Consider the following 21,954-nt stretch of genomic DNA (forward strand, 5'->3'; position numbering starts at 1 on the left):
TGCTGCTCTGGGATCAGCTCAGACAGCGTGCCGCCCGCTCACCTCGGTGAAGTGGACGTCCTGCGTGGCCGTGAGGTTGAAGCCGTGCTGGCTGCACTCATGCTGCAGCAGACTCTGTGTGAGCCGGTAGGCCACTTTCACATCGCTGCCGTAGTATCTCTCTGTGTGCAGGGTGGCGTTGGCCAACATGGCAGCTGTCTGCTGCACATGTCCAGAGTCCAGGAGGGACGCGTTACGGGAAAACTTATCGGACTGGGGGGAGACAAGACAAAACACAAGCATCAAGTAACATGTAGACACTGAAGTGGGGTGAGTGAGGCTCTGTCGGTCAGTCCAGATCTAAATATCATGAGGTTGACTTTCTATTTCAAATGACATGTTTCTATGATTTTCTATCTTTTGTGTTCATGTGATGTTGCTTGAGCGCTCCCGGTGGGATGAACAGGGATTTTCTGACTTTTGACCCATCAAGTTTTCACCTCTGCAGTGAAACATCTGAACGTGCACGCTGGTGTCTCACAGACGTTCATGGCACTTGGCTGATAGATTTACAGCACTGACCTCCCCTCACATCCACCATGAGGTTTTATTATGTGTCGTTTAAAGGGATATTTCAACATTTTGGTAAATTCACCTATTGCCATAATCACTATAGTCTTAGCAGTAGGTTCATTACCTTTAATTATCGGTGCAAGCTGTTTTTGGATTGGCTGGGAAGTGAAGCGAGCTGCACGGTATTTCCACGTTTCGCTCATCAAACAATACAGAATCGAACAACTCCAAAACACTCTGGTGGACACATTCACCAGGCTACAAAATAAATAACGTAAAATTATGTAACATTACTTGGAACTACTTGCTTTTGAAATCACTCCGCCCAGCAGCCGTGTCTGGAATGTAGTTCCGGCTGCATTATTTGCCTCGAAAACAATTCTGTGTTGTAAGGTTACATAATTATTTCATAGTGTGGTGTATTGTGTATTTAGTTTGATGAGGGAAACATGGAAATACCGTGCAGCTCATGTCTCTCTGTCCTGCTGTTCTAAAAACAGCTTGCACTGACAACTAAAGGTAATGAACCTACTGCTAAAACTATAGGGATAATGGTAATAGGCGAATTTGCCAAAATGTTGAAATATCCCTTTAATAATGTTTGGTCAGATAAATGGATCGACTAAATTTAATCATATTTCCATGAGTCTCAGCTGTGCTTTGTGTTTGCTCAGCAAATATTGGCATGAAAACGCACTCAACTTTGGTGCAGAACATAGTGAATATCAGAATGGTGTTACTGTTATTTTGTGTTACGACATAAACCCGTTGTGTTAGCACCACTGGGCTGCAGCCTCCTCCTGAACCAGGGGCTGATTGTGAAAGTTGCATGGTGACATTTGAAAGTGACAGAGACGGGAGCTACAGTACACACCAGGGCTTTCAGCTTGCTGAAGGTGACAGAGGTGCAGTTGAAGAGATTGGGAGGCAGCCAGCCCCGGTGCTCATCACAGTGTCGGATCGCTGTGCCTGCGATGGAGGAGAGAGAGAGAGAGCGGTGGAGAGTCATCACATGAGAGCGGAGGAGGGCTCCAGGCAAGTTTCATATATTGCCATTATTATATGGTAATTTGATGAGCTGCTAAAAAAACCATCATACCGAGCGTTCCCTTGGGACAGGGAACTGCTGCAGGGAGACCAAACTTCGTCCTGGGCCACCAGATCCCAGCCTCGATGGCCTGAGGGCAGCTGTCATAGATAACTGAGAGAGGAGCAGAACGGTGAGGAGGGAGGGAGGGAGGGAGGGAGACGACCAGGGTAAAATTGGAAACATATTTTAATATATTTGTAGCTCTAATGAAAAAAGGGGATTAAAAATCAAGCATTTCAATAATGTGAGAGCGATCTGATGAGGTCTGACCTTCACAGCCGTTGGGAGAAACCTCAGCGAAGGGGTTGTCACAGCGGTCACACTGGCGACCGATCACACCGGGTTTACACTGACACTGACCGCTCTCTCTGTCACAAGCTCTGGAGAAGGAGCCGACCGGGTAGCAGTCGCACAGCAGGCAGGTGTCGCTGCCATCAGGGCGGTAATGGTTGTCCTGGAGACAGGATGGAGACACAAGTGCTGATTAACCATTTTTAACATTCATTATTCATTTTACTGAGTTCACTTGAATTTAATTTTCAAAAGTCTTGATATTTTCTTTTTAGGTGCGTCATTGGCAGTTTGAGTCTCTTCAAACATCTGGTATAGTATTCTGTTCAGAAAATAAACAGTAATAAAACACAGTGTTATATACTATACTACTATAGAGTGCCTATTGTATGTTTCCAAATGTGGGCTTAGAATCCAACGCTGACATTATGGACACTCACGCTGGTCCATACAGAGTGATGGTCGGGGCTGCAGCTCAGTGAACTCACCTTACAGCGACACTCTCCACTTGTCTTGTTGCAGTCGGAGTCGAAGCCTTTGTCCGTCTCACAGTCACACGGACCACAGGTCTTGTAACCCCACCAGCCTCTCGGACATGGCCAGTCCGTCCTGTAGGGGGCGACACATTATCCGTTTAGTTGCCGTTCTCTGAAACGTCGCTAACGATGCACAGTTAACAAGAGAAAGGTGGAAAACTCTACTTTTTCTCGCAGTAGTGGCCGAAGTAGTTGCTGGGACAGTCACAGGTGTAACCACGGGAGGAGCTCAGCTTCCTGGAGCACGTAGACTCGTGTTCACAGGGATTCAGGGAGCATACGTCAGTGCAGTTGGTGCCATAGTAGCCTGTTAAAGAAAAAAAAAGCAAAGCACAGGACAATGAGTACCTGTGCTGTTCCAACATGTGTCGTGCCAGCTGACTAAGGTGGTTATGTGACAAACGTAAATGTTGCAAATATGTGTTAACTTAATTCAATCAGATTTGTTGATGTGGCTTTACTATTTACTGGAATGACGGGTTTAGAGTGAATGTTGGGCATTGTGACTGAGTAATTCAAAACAGAGACATCATTTTACAAAGGTTGAATATTTACAGAAGGTCAGACTGAAGCTGAAGGGATTTTAATTTGTAATGTCAAGTCAGTCCCAGATGTTGAAGCTGTTTGTGGACTGACCGTTGAGGCAGGTGCAGGAGAAGCTGTCCCAGTCGTCGCTGCAGTAGCTGTTGCCAGGACAGGGGCTGGAGCTGCAGGGGTCGGGCAGGCTGCAGCCCGGCTCCACATTCACCTTCCTGGCCTGAGACAGACTCAGAGCCCCACCAACACGTAGACCCTGCAGGACGGCAAACAGAGACCCATGTTCACCGTGTGACACAGAGCTGCATCATGTCCAGCAAGGAAACGCAGCAGTGCAAGTTTCACAAAGGAAATTTATTCAGAATAACTGGACATTTCAGGCGTATTAGTAATAGTCTTACTGTTATTCCTGAATCCTGACGATGATGATGCCCCCCCCTTTTTTTGTTTTACTTTAATAATTTATTTATTTTTCTTACCTCCTTCTTTATCATTTCAATAATTTACTCTTTTTTGTGTCACTGTACTTTAATTATTTATTTATGTTGTTATATGTTGCTATGTAACAATTTAGTTATTTAGTCAGACTACATCTGACATGGGTTGTTGGGGGGGGATAGTGGGGTTCATGTTGGGGTTTTTTTTTTCACTCTAATGCAGACACTCTGATATAATGTGAAACTGTTCTGTACTATCTGCAGAAATTCATTTAAAAAAAGGATAAATAAGAAGAATTGGACATTTCTACATTGAAATGGTCTTGTGTTTCAAGTTGGAACCTGCGTGTTGTAGGTTTGATGGAATGAGCCTCTGAGATTTGGTGCAAACACAGTTTTGTATAAATTCCATGTGTTAATCTAAATTATATGAGTGTTTTTCTAATTTCCAGTTTCCACCTCACCAATGTTTCATTGACTTTCAATGACCGTGCGTCTAGATGCCTCTCCAACATGATCACATATCGGACCTGACTGGGGTTAGAAGGGACAAACCTGTATACAGCCACGGAAACCATGAAGAATTTTCCCATCAGGCCTTGCTAAACCACCAACGCTCACAGTCTTCAGCTTGGAGTCCCGCAGCTTCCCGTCCACCTCCATACTGGCCTGAAAGAGACGGGATGACACTAATTCTCAGACTGCAAAGAGGGAGGAGCTGCATTCATATAGATGTAGTACCAGTGGACGTGACGACTGACCAGGTAGAGCCCGTGGTCCAGAGACAACACGGCTTTATGGTGACCGGCTCCTCCCAGGCTGCTGATGTCCAACTGCAGATGATGCCAGTCTCCATCGTTCACCAGCGCCTCCTCCAAGCGGGAGAGAGTGGAGTCCTCACCTCGGTGCAGCCCCATCAACACCCTCCCCCCGCGCAGCTACAGCAGCAGGCAGAGCAGAAACAGCAGGAGGGAGATTGAACCAATGTTCAATAACAGAAGAGGGCGGAGAAGAGGAGAGAACAACAGCAGCCAATCAGCTCTGTGTTACATGATGAATAGACTTAGAGGCTTCCAGTCGAAACCTTTGATAGCTGCTCATCAGCTGGAAATGGATCATCACACACTTCTGTAACATCAAGTCTAGAACTCATGTAGTAGGATGAGTGTGTGATTATCAGTGACAGTGCTGCTACAGATGGAGCCTCATTCTTAAAGGGATAGTTCACCCAAAATTCAAATGTCACTCATTATCTACTCACCCTCATGTCGACTAAGGGCTGGGAGAAGTTTCAGAGTCCTCCGTGCCTTCTCTGAGTTACAGCGGGGCTCTGTGCAGCACTGCATGTCCATATGACGGTTGCGAATGGGGCTCACTTTTCTTCGTCCAAAAAGACACACCAAAAAACATCCAAATACCTCCATACTGCTCGTCTGTAATGTCCCTCTTGTATTGAAGCCCCAACATGAGAAATTGTTCCGAAAAAAATTAAATAAGTCTATGTTTTAAGCTTGTTTGTAGCGGAAGCTCCCAGCACAGCTCTTCCTGGTCCGTCCAAATCTCCGGCGATTTGCATTGACACCCAGTTCACGGCCCCGCAAATCGCGCAAGATTCCGGCAGAGCAACATTGGGAGCTTCCGCTACAAACAAGCTTAAAACCAAAACTTATTTAATTTTTTTCGGAACAATTTCTCATGTTGGGGCTTCAATACAAGACGGACATTACAGACGAGCACTATGGAGGTATTTGGATGTGTCTTTTTGGACGAAGAAAAGTGAGCTCCATTCGCAACCGTCATATGGACATGCAGTGCTGCACGGAGCCCCGCTGTAACTCAGAGAAGCCACGGAGGACTCTGAAACTTCTCCCAGCCCTTAGTCGACATGAGGGTGAGTAGATAATGAGTGAAATTTGAATTTTGGGTGAACTATCCCTTTAATAGACTTTAGCTGAAGACTGGTGTCCTGCTCCCTCTGGACCTGACACCCATGAAGACATGTGTTTTCAGTCTCACTGGATTTAGACTGGATCAAATCAATTGACCATAAAGAACAAATAAAGTGTTTCCCCTCTGATCAATGTGGTAACACATTCTCATTCACACTGACATTACTGTGTATTGCAACATTTCAGTTAAGTTAACTAAAGTAAGCGGATGTAAAACTGCCTGTGGAGGGAAATGGTGCATGATGAAACTTGGCCTGAAGCAGTGTGTGTGTGTGTGTGTGTGTGTGTGTGTGTGTGTGTGTGTGTGTGTGTGTGTGTGTGTGTGTGTGTGTGTGTGTGTGTCTGTCACCTGCAGTGTGAGGTTGTGCTGCAGGCCTGAGGAGATGTGCAGCAGCGTGGCGCTGGCCTGACGTGTGCGGAGCATCAGCTCTACATGCCAGGGGACGGGGGCCGCCGCTGCCGCCAGGTTGGTCCACTGCAACAGGCTGTTGCCCAGGAAACGCTGCGGGCTGGTCATGACTACAGCAGAACGATGACAAAAGAAGATTGAATGTAAGAAAAGAGGAACAGAGAGTCGTCTGGCTGTTTGACATTCACCTGCTGAAGGTGGGAAAGTTTCTGCGCTCACATTAAATCTGAGTTAAGATGTGAACGTAGGAGCAGGATTTCATCTAGTGTGGGAGTGAATCCTGATCCAGATGGAAACTTGTGGTGTGGAAATGTGAAGCTTTTTATCTGCAGGAGAGAAAAAACCCTCCAGTGGCTTCTCTAAATCTTTTATTGCAACACTGAACTTTCTCTGTCACATCATCTCAGATGGAGTAAAGACACATCATGAATCAGATGGAAGTTTATGCACTCACGCACTGAGTTCACCCCCCACCCACCCACCCCCCAGACTGTCCCTATGCAAAGTGGAGACAAACACCTACAACAGACCGGTCGAAGTGATTGATTTCTGATGGTAAATGAAGCTGATGCACTGTGGCTGTGGCTCAGAGGACAGGGAGATGCACAGAGACAAACTGATGATGCAGCTTGATATAAAATGCTGGAAATTTAGGAGCAGGAATGAAAACTTTCATCTGGTGTCATGTTTCATTTACCCATTATGTTTTTATCTATAACATATACATGTTATATGGTATGTTGAATTTGTATTCCCCTTCCTTTGAATAATAATAACTGTGTTTGTACTGTGTAGCTTGTTTGTGACTGAATAAGACAAAACGACTCCATTTACGCACAATGAAATATGAACCTGAAATCTCCTTTATAAATTGTATTATTTTTTTTTATAACCTGTCAACATGCAACAGTCAGGCCAGTTCCTGTATGTAAGGAACTATTATCATGAACATATGTATGTGCATAAACAGCTGCATTCTGAGAGAGAACCTCTGATGTTGACGCTGATTACTCAAGACTGTTGTTGGTTATAATTTATTCAAGTTATCAAAGCTCATTAAATCATCCTTGTAGATGATCACACTGCATTCTGCTTCTCTGTCCCACTTCCACACTGTAATCCTCACGTTTTCCTCAGACTGATGCACTGTGTGTGTAACACACCTGTTCTTACTCAAACATCAACACCACCAGCACCTGCTAATCCCCTTTTACACAGTCAGCATGAAGAAATACTCACTTCAACACACATTTTTTGCTTGCTCTACCTCACATTGTTTTTCTTGCATGACTGAAGTGAAATGGCTCATGTCACTTCCTCTGTCTCTTCTTAAACTGCTGAAAACCATGAAATCAGCAGAGAAAAGAGCTGCAGCAGATCAGGTGGAAAAACATGGACATTGAAGATCACAAGCACAGACACATCGGCTGTGTACTTTATGACTTCAAGAGTCAAGAAGCTGGTCGTCCTTCTCTGGTTCTGCTTCATTAAACCAAAATACTCATCATAAAACCTCCATCCAGCAGGTTACAGCAGTGGAATCTGTCTCAGGCGTCCCCACAAAGCACTGATTTGTCAAACATGGAGTCAGTTCATTCTCCATCCGTTATTTTAAAACACAAACGGAGCAAATTTCTGTGTTTGAGACTCTGCTGCAGCTTCTGCTCTGCTCCTGCAGCGAGTTCAGTCCCAGGTCGCAAAGAAAGTCTCAGACAAACCCACGTCAGCTCTGGTTTCACGTGGCACTTCTCTGCCTGGCGCATTTAAATTTACCTCTCTCACAGTTCTGTCCTCCGAATCCAAGTGGGCAATTACAGCTGAAGGAGCCCCACAGGTTGACGCAGGTTCCTCCGTTCAGACACGGGCTGTTGTTGCAGAAATGTCTTTTGGCAGAGCATCCTGTGAGGCAGAGAGAAGGAGAGGTGTTTGATCTGTCCCGCCTTGTTATTTCATCAAAGTAGAAAAGTTAGATGCTAATTAACTATTCATAGCAGGTATAACGATCATTTCCCACTGATTCTACTTCCCTACTGTGCTCATTAGAGTCAGTGTTATTCAGTCTTCCCTCTCTGTCACAAACAGTCTGAGTGCAGAACACTCCCAGGTTTAAGAGATAAAACTGACTGTGCAGGTCAGAGATGCTGCATACCTGGCAGAGTGCCGTTGTTAGCGATGAAGCTGGCCATGTCTATGTGCTGGTTGTCAATCCTCAGGTTCTTCATGCAGCCCACAAACTGACGGTTACGGACAGGGAAATCTTCTGGAAGTTTAGGAACTCCTCCGAGCAGCAGCGGGCCGGTCAGGTCCAGAGATCTGACAACACAGAAGCCAGCAGTGGTTACACATGCTGATGTTTGTCCTGTCTTAACACATGAACATCATCAACACTAATGGGAGAGGAGAACATGAAAGATTAATCAGAGTGGTAGTTAGTTCACTACACGCCCTGAGAAGATGAAAATAGAAAAAAGAGAAACATCCCAATAAAGGGGGAAACAGCAAAGCTCAGCTAACGCCCTGGAGACAGGGAGCTTGGTTTCAAAACAAGTTTACTCTTTCTTTCACTTAATTACTGAAGTCAATACAGAAAATAACGAGAGAATCTGTAAAGCGAGGAATAAGGTTTATTCAGTCCTGCTCCTGCTCATGTCTTCATGAAGAGTTTAAACCTCAACTCACTTTTTGGAGCCTGATTGGCTGCCTTGAGCGGAGCAGGTGTAGTTTCCTATCATGTGGCCGAACCTCAGGGCCACTGAGGTGTCACAGTTGTCCACCGTCACTACGACAACCTTCTGGTCGGAGGGGCCCTGTGGCAGGCCGGCCTGGTTGAAGATGGGCTGTGGAGAGAGAGAGAGACAGAGAGACACGAACTCATGAATATCAAGATAAATTCTTCAGCGCTTGCCTGATGTTTCTGTGGAGACTCTGGTCCAGACAATGAGGATGAGGAATACATTATGGTTTGTTACCTCCACTGTGTTATGGCCACTTCAGGTTTTTGTGTACACTTGAGTGTTGAGAACCTTTAACCTTTTAACCCAGAGAATATATCACAGACAAATATGATAGTTTCAGTTTTTAAGGAGCCTACACACACATCTGCTTTAGTGCAACCCAGTAGTTACAACACAAGAACGGTAAAAACAGTTTGATTTAGAGCGACAAATAATAGAAGGTTTTCATCCTGCCTAATGGCTTAGAGCATCATATTCTTTCAAAACATACCTGGGAGTGTTGCCATGCTTCTATTTTTGAAATGCTGAATTATTTTGGTCTGTCTGTGTTTATAAATAGCATCCTGAAATAGGCTGTGATGAAAATAGTCTGCCCTGCCACATAATACAGAACAAATCCAAGTAAAGTAACGTCTGAGAATCTCAGACAGAGGCGGTGATAATCTGTTGACATCTTAACGGCGCAGATTAATGCAGCAGTTAAAGAGAATCAAAAACTATGGAACTGAAAAACAAGCATGAATAAATGATTAAATAAATACTTCTTTTTTTTTTTTTTTTTTTTTTGCATCATCCTTGGTTCAGTCCTGGTTCAGCTCCAGCTCCCTGTTGTTGTGCATTTTAATAATTCACATCATAACAGCTAGAGCTTAAGGCAGAGACTGGTGAGCACACACACACACTGGAGAGGGGCTTGCTCTCTGCAGGGTATCATCCCTGTCAACAAAGGATCTTCTTCATTGTCTGAGAAATCAATAGGAGGGGGGGCAACAAAAGGAGGCGGGGTCTGCGGGGGGAGAGAATGATGATCCGTCAATAAAAGGTTGTGACCTCTTTTCAAACCGGCCAGTTTGTCTGAGGTCACGTCCAGCTCGTGTTAACCCTGAGAGTAGCTCCAAGCTGCTGCGGAGCGGCCCTCACGCAGCCGGGGGGCCACCTGCGGGTGGGGACGGGCTCTGAGCTCTCGGCTGGTCCACTGGGACTTAGCAGGAATTAGCTGGTCTCATGTCCAGAGATGATATGAAGACCTGGCTCACTGTTGGTGGACTGAAAACATACCATAAGCTCTCTGTTTTCACAGTTGGGGTATTAAACTAAAATAGACCACCGTCTCAATCAGCTCCAGGCTTTTCCTAATTGCTCTGCTGTTCTGATTGCCTTTGTCTGTCCTGTCTGATCCCTTCATTTAAAGAAAAAAAAAACACCATCAGGAAAGAAACTGGCCCCTCCAGATTAAACTGCAGAATGTGCTGGCTGTGCAGCATCTTCAGCAGCTCTGCCACAGTCATTAACACACACTTCATCAAGCAGTGAAGACTAATTTCTCGCTCATGATTGTCTAATTGAGAATGTTAGATTAAATCTCTGTGAGTCTCAGTCAGTCTCACACTGATTACAGTGATTTAAATAAGAGGAGCCCAGTATTCACCTCCTAAACCTCCCAACACCTCACCTGGTGGGACGACTGTTGAGATTCATCCTAGTATGTCTGTATGAATGTAACGTCTCTATCTGTTAGTTTTCAAGATATTTGAGTCTAAATCAAGCGGGGAGCTACTGTATCAGTCCCTGTTGTTATGTCCCACATAACAAATAAAATACTTCAAGCTAAATAAATTAAATAACTTAAAGCAGAAGTAAGTGATATTTTTGTGTTAATATAAGTCTTAAATAGTTATATCTTCCAACAGCAATCACTTACATAGAGTGTTTGGACCGACACACGGGTCTCTCAGTCCCTCTGCTCTGCTCTGAGCCGAGGAGAAAACTATTTTTTGTATCCTACAATTTTTATCCAATGAGGAGAGAGAACGGCATGAAGGGCTGTGTGTGCAGCCAAGGGATGCGCGTGAATGTGGTGACGTAGGGACGAGGACCAATAGATCCATGATGAGGGCGGGGGCTGCTAACTCCGTCGGCTGACAAGAAGTTATGGTGCGTTCAGGGCAACCCGTAATTCGTGACCTGTGAAGTCGTACCAGATCGATCTGGTACGAGTTGACGGGTCGGAAGTTACGAGTGGCCGTTATAGTGACTTTCACAGGCAACAGGTCGGAGAAATGCGAGTTGCGGGTTGCCTGGAACGCTACAAAGTCGTAAGTCGTGACTTGAAGCTGTAACTTACGGTTTCAAAAGCCTGCCTGGAACGCAGCATTAGCCAAAACGACCGGATCGCTTACTTCTGCTTTAAGTAAAAGTTGATGTCTGCTCTCAGAACAGGTAACCTACGATACCGCCCAGTCATGCCCGCTGGATTAGAGACACCCCGTCTTTAACTGGCTGCTCCCGTACATTTGTGAAACGATGGCGCCCATTCCTTCAGTTGGTTAAGATGACAGATCTTCCACTCACCCCCGACTGAAGCAGCTTAGAGAGGTAGATATGTCATTTCTGTTGTGATGAGGATAACATGCCGCTACTCTGGCTTGGGATGTCTGTTGCTATCTCTATTGCAGTTTACTACATGACAGATGTGCCTGTGTTTCTCTTTTCTCCTTTCTTTCTTTTTTTAACTGTCTATTTCTGTCCTAGTCCTACTTTTCAAATTCATTTATTTAATTATTTTTTATTGTGGCTGTTCTAGTTTTATTTAAGCTGTTTGGGTATAGGCTACAGCTGTGGCTCAAGAGTGCAGAGCGGGTCATCCACCAAGGAAGGTCTGAGGTTCGATTCCCGGCTCCCCCAGTCTGCACGTCGAAGTGCAAGATACTGAACCCACACTTGCCGGATGTATGAATGTGTGTGAATGATTAGCTTCCAAGCCTGTCTGTGCACAGAGCTGAATGTGTATGAAAGGGTGAATGTGACAATGTACTGTACAGCGGTTTGAGTCGTCCAAGTGACTAGAAAAGTGATATATGAAAAAAGTAATATAAGTCCATTTACAATTTTACCATTCACCAATACTTCAGTGACCACTTTCTTTTTCTGTTGTTTTTCTAAAAAGAAAAAATGTATACTTAACTCTTTGTAAATTTTTTACTACAGTTGTATAAAACCCGATAAAAAAAGTTTGGGAAAAAAACAACTTTTGGCTGCTTACAATATGTTCCTACAATGTTTTTCCAGGACTGACTGCTTCACTCTAAAGCCACTGCTCTGCTCTTCCTGAGAAGACAGCTATTGTCTTCAGAGAAGCTCAGTGCGGTGCTGGTCTCAGGCTGACACAGGTATCTGAGACGTCCAACCATGACAAGTCGTCCTCCCAGAACAACGGGGCCTGTTATTGAGCAGCACTGTTCCCACAGGAAGTCGGTGAAATGTGAAGTTAAAGGAAACAGAGACTGACTTTTATTTTTCAGCTGTAGCCAATTTGTTACAAATTTGTTGATGATGAAACAAGCAAACACACCGTGTGAATTGCCAAAGGTGAACTCATCCATGCTGACACGCTGTTTTCCACGGTTTTCCCTTCGCTGTGAAAGCTCGGAAGCCAGGCAGCGCTCCAGAAGCGACGCTCCTTTCACTGACCTCTGCTGCCATCAGTCACGGCTGTTGACTCTCCAATAATGACTGTCTGTCACCGCGGCTCTGCTGCAGGAAACCCCGTCCTGTCAGCGCTGATTGGAACGCACATATTTGCTCGGGAGCACGTTTAAACACAGGCCTCACACACACCGCGACAGGAGATCATGAGAATATGAGTTCTCTATCAAAGACGGTGACGGGGGGGGGGGGGCGGTTGGTGCAGACTGGACATGGCAGAAAGCAACACAAATATGGGTTCTAAGATTGACTGAAAAAACCATAGCAACAAGAGGGGTCAGCCCTGAAGCGCGGTGTTCCCGTTCAAAGCCCGAGTCAATACTTCTCTGGGCTTTTCTTTCGCCTCCTTTTGCTCCTCTCCTGCTCCACTTTTACTGGAGAACAGAGGGAGGGGGGGGGGGGGGGCCCCTTCCCCGGGGCCGCATCATTCACTGCCCCGTGGTCCCAAAGGAAGCCGAGCCAAGCACAAAGGCAGCGGTCATTGCCATTCTCCACAGTCCTCCGCCATCCTGAAAGCCACATTTCAATCTAAAAAATGCCCCCTCTCCGCCTCATCTTGCCCTCCCCCGCGGACAGGGACGGGTCAGGGATGTGGGATACCTCCAAGTGGGAGGAGCCGTGTTTCTACCTCGGTGACTCACAGGATGTGGAGGATGAGGACGATTAGTTCAGCTAGAGCCGTGAGGCAGCAGCTGGACGCGGACACTTCAAGGATGTTTGATGTCAGAGTTTATAAATACACTGGTTTCATGAAGTTTCATGAATCAATACTTTTATTAGAACGACGGCGGTGAAACAGGTCAGTGGTGCTGATGAACCCACAGAGAGTTCTGGTCGCTCACAGATGTAAAACTTCCAGGTCAGTGAAACAACTACAGAAAGTGATGAATGAGAATATAATGTTTTTTTTTTTTTAGCAGAGAGCCAACTAATCACTTCTGCTGCCTGAAATCTGACATGGCTGTGTTATCATAGGCACTGAAGAGAAAATGAGTGCAGCAGGGGTGTTGCCTGGCAACATCTTTATGATGCAAAGTGACTTCCTCAATGGACTAAAATGTGACATGCTGTGCATTGGTCCTGGGTGAGAAAGTACCAAGAGAGCAGAGACAACAGCTCCATGCATCGCTCCATCGGAGGAACAGTTGAGATCTTCTTATTCGTCAGATCATATTTAGTCCAATCAAAGCATGTCTGGGAAAAAAAACACTGACTTCCCAGTCCTTGGCTTTCATTCATTAACCCCCCTCATCCTGTCTGCATCTCTCTGTTAGTGTCTAGATGGAGCGCTGGCTCTCTTCCAGATCATCAGCCTGTCAGCAGCGATTCTTCAGTCTGACGGAGGCGCAGCAACACAGCGCAGCAGCTCCAGGTTTCCTGTCTGCACTCGGCTTCCATCCTCCACAGTTTAGTCATCTAAAGAGCGCTGAGTGAGCAGCTGCCAGTCAGCGCCGCGCAGTTCTCTACATGAAAACCTGTGACCTGGTTTCACTCTGAACATCTTCAACAACAACAACAACGTCTGGAGGAGATGAACTGATCCTGAAGCAGCTCACCATGCTCACTTTGGTTTGGCATTTTGGGAAATACACTCACTGAGTCTGTTGACTGACACGTCTTTATCTCTGTACCAGCATTATTCAATCATGTATTTATTGTAAATATGATCGATGTCAACCTCATCATCCCACCATAGCCCTGCTTGGTGACCTCTCCTCTTTATCAATCCCAAAACATCATCAAACATTCATCCTCATTTCCACAACCAAAAAAACAATCTTACTCACTTGCAAAGACGAAACAAAACTATCACTAAAAGATCGGTAGGCTACAACCTGCTGACTGAACATTCAAATCTGGAAAAACTTCCATTCACCATGAAAGATAATATTACCCACTACAATAACACCGGTCTCCATTCATACAATTTGTCCAAACACTACTTCACAGTTCATCCCCTCCTTTCCCCCTTTTCTGTTCCCTCTTTTTCTTTTATTAACCTCTTTATTCTCTCTTTTTTATTCCCAACAAATTCAATATTCCTGCTCAACCTGTCTCAGTTGGTTTGTTTGTTTGTTCTGTAATAGCCCTTTGTCCCATATGGTCCTATACATGTCCAACTGTCTGTGTCATTGTCTTGAGCACATGGCAATGGTGCATCAGAGCTGTTGTGTTGATTCATTTCCATTCCTACCTTGTTGTAGTAGTGAACCTCCACCACGTGCCACAGGCCGTCGCTCACGCCTCCCAGGATGAACGGGGAGACGGTGGTCTTGGTCTCACCTGAGAAACAATCAGACCATGAGGTGAAACCACTGAAGAGTAATCAGGTCAGAAATTGGGGGAAAAGCATTTGCAAAAAAAAAAAAAATATATATATATAGACAAAAAAAGAAGAAGCCAGTAACAGTTGTACCTGCAGAGAAGGTGAGCTGGATCTGCTCGTTGATGATCTCCATGGCGATGAAGTCGTGTTTCTCGTTGAAGCGACCGTTGTAGATCAACAAACCGTTGGGCTCTTTGGTGGCAAATCTGAGAAAACATATTCAACACAGTCTTTGTATTATTCCTTTATTTTTAACTGTACAGCACTTCGGTCAACTGGGGTTGTTTTAAAATGTGCTCTATAAATAAACTTGATTGATTGATTGATTGATTGATTGATTAATGCCAGTCAATGCTGTAAAAAGACCTCAACTAACTGTGTTAAAATCTAATTCATTGTTACACTGACATGTTTTTTCATTGCCCTTATGCATTACTCTATTCATCACCCAGCTGCTGCACATACTCATAGTAGCACAAAATATGTATTAGTCATTGGTAGAAAACAGAGCCCTACGAATGCATGACAGAAGATCTACCTAGAGTGGATTACATGGGATTTGACTAATAAAAAACATAACACCGGCCCTAAAGAATCATCCAAAAACCATGGTGTGTAGTGTAAAGACATACAGTATGTTGACAGCCATGTTAACAGAGAAAAGATGAGAGGAAGGAAGGAGGGCAGCATGGGGTTTGGCCTATTTAAAACTATTTGCCTTTCACACTGATGTGCCCCTATCACGCAGTGATGCAGTGTGACGTGTAACTTACTATCATGAACATGAGCTCAAGATTTAACAACGCTGAGGTTTCTCAGAGATCACTGAACAGATAATGAGGTTAACCATGAGCATGAGGTCAGGACAGATAAAAGAGTCATCTCCGCAGCACAGACACAGTCAAGGAACAGAGAATCTGCATGCCATGAATAGATATCAGGGTCACATTAAACAACACACTACAACACAGACACAGGAAACTAGGCCAATGTCAAAGCATCAGGGTGGAGGAACACGGTACAGCAAGGAAGGAATAAGGAAGAAACACGCAGGGAGAGACAGTTCAGACTAATGACAACAACAGCTTCAGATAGATTTCCTCCTGCTGGAGAACAGACAGCTGCCACCGCTCTGTCTCTGTTTGCATCTAGACGGCAGAAACCTGAGCGCCCTGGGCCCTCGCTCTGCACCATCCTTCACATATTGATACACACTTCAATATATCTGCACACACAGTTCAAACTCTGTGTGGTGGAGCACACGGTTTAAAAATATCACGCTCTATACCTGTCAGCCGTGGACTACGGTCGTAAATCTGATCCTGTGGAAATGGGTCACTGGGATACTGGGATAAATGGAAGTGTGCTAGAAAAAAGAAAACGTGACTAACTAATGAATTTATTCAGTATCCATCCCACTAGGGAGCCAACAATTAGTGTCCTGTGCACATCTGCTTTCTGGTCACTTCCTCCACAGACATGCAGCTTCAACACAGCTTAAATGACTAGTTAGTTTAGTTTTAGAAACTAGGGCTGCAACTAATGATTATTTTTTATTATAGATTAATCTGTTGATTATTTAAACAATTAATCAATTAGTTTTTTGGTCAATAAAATGTTAAAAATGTTGAAAAATGTCAATCAGTGTTTCCTAAACCACAAGATGACGTCCTCAAATGTCTTGTTTTGTCCACAAACCAAAGAGAGACTCAGTTTATTGTCATAAAGGAGCAAAGAAACCAAAAATATTCACATTTAAGAAGCTGAAATCAGAGAATTTTGACCTTTTTTTTCTTAAAAAACTACTCAAACCGATTATTTGATTATCAATATAGTTTGACGATTCATTTAACAATCGATTATTCTTCAATTAATCGATTAATTGTTGCAGTTCTATCTGAAACACACAGTTAGTGTGGCTTCCGTTTTGTCGGGCTTAGCTGCAGCAGCAGACAGATGTCTTTCATACATCCAAATATCTATACATGCCCTCAGACAACATGAGCAGCTGCCCCCCCCCACCCCCCACCCTCCACCGCCCGTATATTATATACAGCTCTATTTGTGCCCTGCTCTGGAGCTCTGGAGCAGCCAGGGGGCACAGCACCGCTGACCTGCTTACTGGCAAAAACAATAATCACAACCTCAGAGGACGAGAGGATGCTGCAGCTGATCGTACTGTAACCACGGAGACAGAGACAGAGACAGAGACAGACAGAGGACTCGGACAGCCACGAGAAATGCTGTAAAAAAAATTAAAAAAAACACTGACGCGACGCCAGCTATAATTATGATCCAGAGCCCATTTGTCCTCGGTGGCTTTCCAGCCTCTGATGTATCGATTTAAAAGGCTTCTCCAAATTGCCCCCCGAGCCCTCTGAACCATGAGAGTAATCAGCCGGAACTAAACTCTGACTCAACTGGCATCACTGCGTGTCACATTAAGCACCCATCAGTAAAAATAACAACCAGTCTGCCTTTATGTAGGGAACCATGTCACGCTATGCTAACATGCCACAGTGCATAAGACGTGTGCAGAGGGCAGGAAGGGGCAGGAGGGGGCAGGAAGGGGGAAGAGCCTCTTATTGATTCTACAACCTGTAAGTGTGAACTGATGATACAGAAATCTATGTTTGATTATATTCTTTACATGCAGTGCTGGAAAGGAGCCAGAAGCATTAATACTGAGATTTAAAACATATATATTTTGAGCTGGTGAATGTGTTGATTCACCACTTTGGTCCAGACAGGAATCTCTCAACAACTCCCAAATTAATTCAGATGAAGTTCTGAGTGACATGGTGTCAACACCACATCATGATTTTACTTTGTCCAGTGCTGCAGCTTTGTGTTAAGTGCTATGTTGAAGTAAAGATATCACTCTTTTGAGTGACACCTCGGCCTTAATTACAGAGCTACAGAGCTGTAAAAGAAAGAGATCTAAAATGAGCTCCCCATCCTGAGCCGTTCATCATAACAGCAGCTCTTTCTGGGGGGAAACCGGATCTGTGGCGGCTCAGGTGACGGAGCCACTTGTTGACCTCACCTGCCTCCAGCTCTCCGTATCAGCACCTTTTACACAACAGCTACTTCACAGCTTCTCTCTCCTGCCACCGATACGTACACAGCTTTCAAAACTGGTCTGAGCAGTTCTCCATCAAAAAAGACTGTCACCCGAGCCCTGCTTTAAGAAGGGCCGAGCCCCTCAAGCTCACAGGGATATGATTTCCACCGGCAGCTTTTGTGCGTGTCAACCCCTGCCAAGCACGTCTCAGGTGACACGGACGACAATAAGTGAAGCAAAATGGCAGAACACGTTCCCTGTGATAGCGTACAGGAGGTGATACCTGCATGTTGTCACTTGTTGTGACAGATATCAAACATAACACACGGCTCGAGTGGTCCATTACATTTCATCAAAAGGAGCTTTCATACAGATCTGTGGTCCTGCTGTCTGAGCAGCAGTTCAGTATTCACCACTCACACCCCACTCCTCCCTACATGTCACCTCCAGTTGATCAGCCACACAAATTTACAGTTTGACGTCATTTTAATCCACAACCGGCTGCACTCTGCTCTGTCACAGACAAGACAAACAACATAACTGAGTATGGAAAAAATCAGTAAAACTAGACTGATGATTGAGTTCACAGATGAAAAAACAAAACAACAAAAATGAAGGGGCAGGGTATAGTTCAATTGGTGGAGCAGGTGCCCCATAAATAGAGGCGATAGTCCATGCTGCAGTGGCCCTGGGTTCAATTCCACCCAGCGGCCCTTTGCTGCGTGTCATTTCACCCACGCCCCCCTTCTCTCTCTCCCTGTTTCCTCTCTCTCTCCAGCTGTCCTGATGAAATAAAGGCATAAAAGCCAGAAAAAAAAAAGAAATCTTGCAAAAATTCAAAACTACCCTAAAACGGTCTTGTCTGCTTTTAAAAAATAATGTGATGAAATTTGCATGAGACGCCTTTTTCCAGTTTGTGCTGTGCATAGAAGTGAAGGAACCGTGGGCTCAGATCTTTGCTATTTTTGCTACATGCTAATTATGGCGTGTGGTAGCACCTGCAGCTTTCACAGAAAGTGCCAGCTAAGCAATGACATCTCTGTTCACACTTCATATGTCATAGATAGTTCAGTCCAAAAATAGTCTGAACTGAGATTTCCTGTGAGTCTCGGTGTGTTTTCACTGAGGAGAAGATGGAGTTTACTGGTCTATGTTTGGCCAATGGAAAATAAACATGCAATTCTACGGCACTCAAAGTGCTTTAATACACCCCATTCACACACATATTCATACAGTGCATGTGTCTGTATTGTGCATTCTGTCTAACCACCACACACATTCAGAAACTGATGAGACATCAGGGACAGGTTTGGGTTCATGTCCAAGGACACTTCACCATGTGGATGGAATCGAACCACAACCGACTCACCACCGACCTCCTTGTGAGGGGACAACCCGCTCTACCTCCTGATCCACAGCCGATTAAAGCAACAGCTAGACATTTGAGCACATAGACTTATTCACTTTCTTCAAATCAGAGGAGATGAATGGCATTCTTGTGTGGTAGATATGAAGCAAAGGCTACTTCGTTTAGTATCAAGACTCCAAACTTGGGGGAACATCTAACCTGGTTCTGTCTAAAGATATTAAATTCTGCCCACCAGCGCCTCTAAAGCTCACTACTTAACACATCTTATGCTACATGTTCTGCCAAAGCTTGTTAGTTTAGTAGAGTTCCTCCTCCACCTTAGCATCAAGGGTCTCAGTGTAACAGGCGCTGGAGGTTACCAGACAGGCGGTGAAGCTCTCCAAGACTCATTTTTGATATTGTGATATTAACTAGACTTTATTTCTACATTTACATTGTACCCATTCAATTCAGCCACCGAACAAACAAATTAAATCTAATAAAACTACCAAACTAAACTGAAACTGACATGATTAGTTAACTCTTAAAAATAACTAAAAGGACTCCCAAACTATAATGACATCTACAGACAGTCTACACCAGGGATGTCAAACGTGTGGCCGGCGGGCCAAAACCGGCCCCGCAAAGGGTCCAATCTGGTGTGAAAATTACATCGAAGACAGAAGAGGCATAAAATTATTGAAATTGCACAAATTTTTATCAAGATATTTCATGTTGTTCATCCTATGTTTTGTAAAAGGATAGTTCATTAACTGTAAAAATCTTAACAATGCACTAAAACAAAGGGAAAATTTCAAAGTTCTTTTTATTTATAGGTTATCATGAGATTATTTTACTGGTCTGACTCACTTGAGATCAAATTGTGCTGTTTGTGGCCTCTGAACTAAAATGAGTTTGACACCCCTGGTCTGCACCTTATTGAAGGAGACTGTGCTGACACAGTCCAGCTACTGACTCACAGCTCAGCGTGACCAGTGACACTGACTGGAACAAGATCATACTCACTCTTGGCTGAGGGTTTAGCATCCTCATGTTATGCAAATCTCCTCTGCAAAAACACAGCTCCTCCAGCTCACCTTTCCAACACTTATCGCACAAACTGCGCTTGGCTACACACAGACACAGACACACACCTTTAATAATCATTCTGTTTCAGCAGTGGCTCTGTATTTTTAGCACAGATGCAATAATCTGATACCAAAGTGGCTCTACAGAAGATGGCTGTTGTTCAGTGAGCCCATTATTGCTATTAAACACTATTATGGTTACATAAATGTAAGGAGGGGGAGAGCACTTCAGCAGAGAGAGTGCATGCAGAGGCAGGATGTGGGGGTGGATGTGAATCAGATTTCTGAAAGGCGGTGGAGGGAGAGGTAGGTGATGCAGGTGAGCTGCAGCGTGTCGCACGGAGGCAGAGGTGCTTACGTGAGAGAGAGGGTGAAGTGAAAGCGCTGGCGGAGGCCCTTGAAGGTCAGGAAGGAGTGCGGGGGGAAGTTGCGCGTGGTCATCTCGCAGTAGGGCTTCTCGTAGCCGCCCGGCGGACACTCGCACTTGAACCCGCCCACCAGCAGGTTGACACAGGAGCCGCCGTTCTTGCAGACGCCGGGGGCGCAGCGGCCGGAGCGGGACGACAGCCCACAGTGCTCACCTGGACACAGAGAGGAAGGAGGGAGGAGGAGGAGGAGAGAGAGATGGAGAGAAGGGAGGGTTAATATAGCTCATGACAGGCAGCATCAGCCTCAGTTCCACCCCAGGAACTACACGCTGTCATGCCCTGTCCTCCATCCCTGCAGCCATTAAAGCAGTGGTTACCAAACTTTTTTGGCTTGTGACCCCATTTTGACATCACAAAAATATCTGGCGACCCCTCGATCACGTGCAGCCACGTGCGTGTCAGTCAAGATGCACCAGCTCAGATATTTTTATAAGCTGCATTTGAACTTGATTTATATTCGAGAAAGTATACAGTTGTTTAAGATTGTGTGAAAGGGGACATATAATGAAAATATCACTTTTTGAAGATCATTTAACATATATTTGGATGTTTGTCTTGCCTTTCAGCCCCCAAAATGTGAGTATTGACAAAAAAATCTGTAATGTTCAGGCTCCCTAAGTTGAAATCCATGTGGTTTTACAAGCTGTTCCCTCGGTTGTCTAGCAATGATGTAACTAGGATTTGTATTTGCATAATAACACCCCTACCTGGGACCGGTAGAAGTTGTGGCGCGGGGCAAGTAGTCATTCATTTGCATTTAAAGGGACGGGCACTGAAACCAGCCACTCTGAACAGGGCTGTGATGTTTGATCCTTGGGGTATTTTGACCGAAACATGTCTTTAAACCCCCTGGGAAATATTTTAATTTGTGGAAGAGGGACATAATATGTCTCCTTTAAAAAGAATAATAATATACGTATATTTATCAGTAATTTTCAGTAATCAGAAATAATAAATGTCTAGTAATTCCTAGACATTTCATGCGACCCCATTTGAATTCCAGGCGAAAAACACTGCATTGTAGAGTGGAGCATCATCCACCACCATCGGTCAAATATACAGCTGCAGCATTTCAAACGTACTGTACAGGGCTGGATGAATAATCAATTGTAGACAGGAAATCTGACTTTCAGTTACATTATGAACACTGTTTACTCTTTCGATCAGTTTCAATCTTTTCTCTCTCTTCTGTGTGAAACCCAGCAGGATTCCTCCCTCCCCCCCGGGAACATGACTGCAGTTTGTGCTGCATTCACATTCAGTGGGACAACTTGATGGCTCGGAGCAGTGAGCTGGAAGCGTTTATACATTCAGAGTCAAGCCATCCAGGAAATAACTGTGTTTTGTGCAGACTGTGGTTGGCCACTTTCAGCTTTTTCATGCCTCACAGTCCCTTGGTGGGTTCAGCATTACATTACAGTGTTTTCTAAGATGATCATTTTGGCATTTTCCTTTCATT

At 44.7% G+C, this 21,954-nt stretch overlaps 1 protein-coding gene across 1 annotated transcript in view; it reads right to left on the reverse strand.

Annotated features, from left to right (window-relative positions):
* The window catches only part of celsr2 (cadherin, EGF LAG seven-pass G-type receptor 2), a 63,447-nt gene that overhangs the window by 11,328 nt on the left and 30,165 nt on the right, over nt 1–21,954 (reverse strand). Inside the window, exons 3-18 of the mRNA XM_083972223.1 lie at nt 20,426–20,648; nt 14,658–14,773; nt 14,436–14,524; nt 8,481–8,638; nt 7,951–8,114; nt 7,575–7,700; nt 5,742–5,911; nt 4,205–4,381; nt 3,999–4,112; nt 3,106–3,262; nt 2,635–2,776; nt 2,422–2,542; nt 1,913–2,096; nt 1,652–1,753; nt 1,427–1,521; nt 43–252 (exon numbers count right to left, since the gene is read on the reverse strand). Of these exons, the coding sequence (XP_083828349.1) occupies nt 43–252; nt 1,427–1,521; nt 1,652–1,753; nt 1,913–2,096; nt 2,422–2,542; nt 2,635–2,776; nt 3,106–3,262; nt 3,999–4,112; nt 4,205–4,381; nt 5,742–5,911; nt 7,575–7,700; nt 7,951–8,114; nt 8,481–8,638; nt 14,436–14,524; nt 14,658–14,773; nt 20,426–20,648 (2,348 nt within the window). The remainder of the gene's footprint in view (nt 1–42; nt 253–1,426; nt 1,522–1,651; nt 1,754–1,912; nt 2,097–2,421; nt 2,543–2,634; nt 2,777–3,105; nt 3,263–3,998; nt 4,113–4,204; nt 4,382–5,741; nt 5,912–7,574; nt 7,701–7,950; nt 8,115–8,480; nt 8,639–14,435; nt 14,525–14,657; nt 14,774–20,425; nt 20,649–21,954) is intronic.

Source organism: Trachurus trachurus (genome assembly GCF_905171665.1).
Source record: "Trachurus trachurus genome assembly, chromosome: 5".
Lineage (NCBI taxonomy): Eukaryota > Metazoa > Chordata > Actinopteri > Carangiformes > Carangidae > Trachurus > Trachurus trachurus.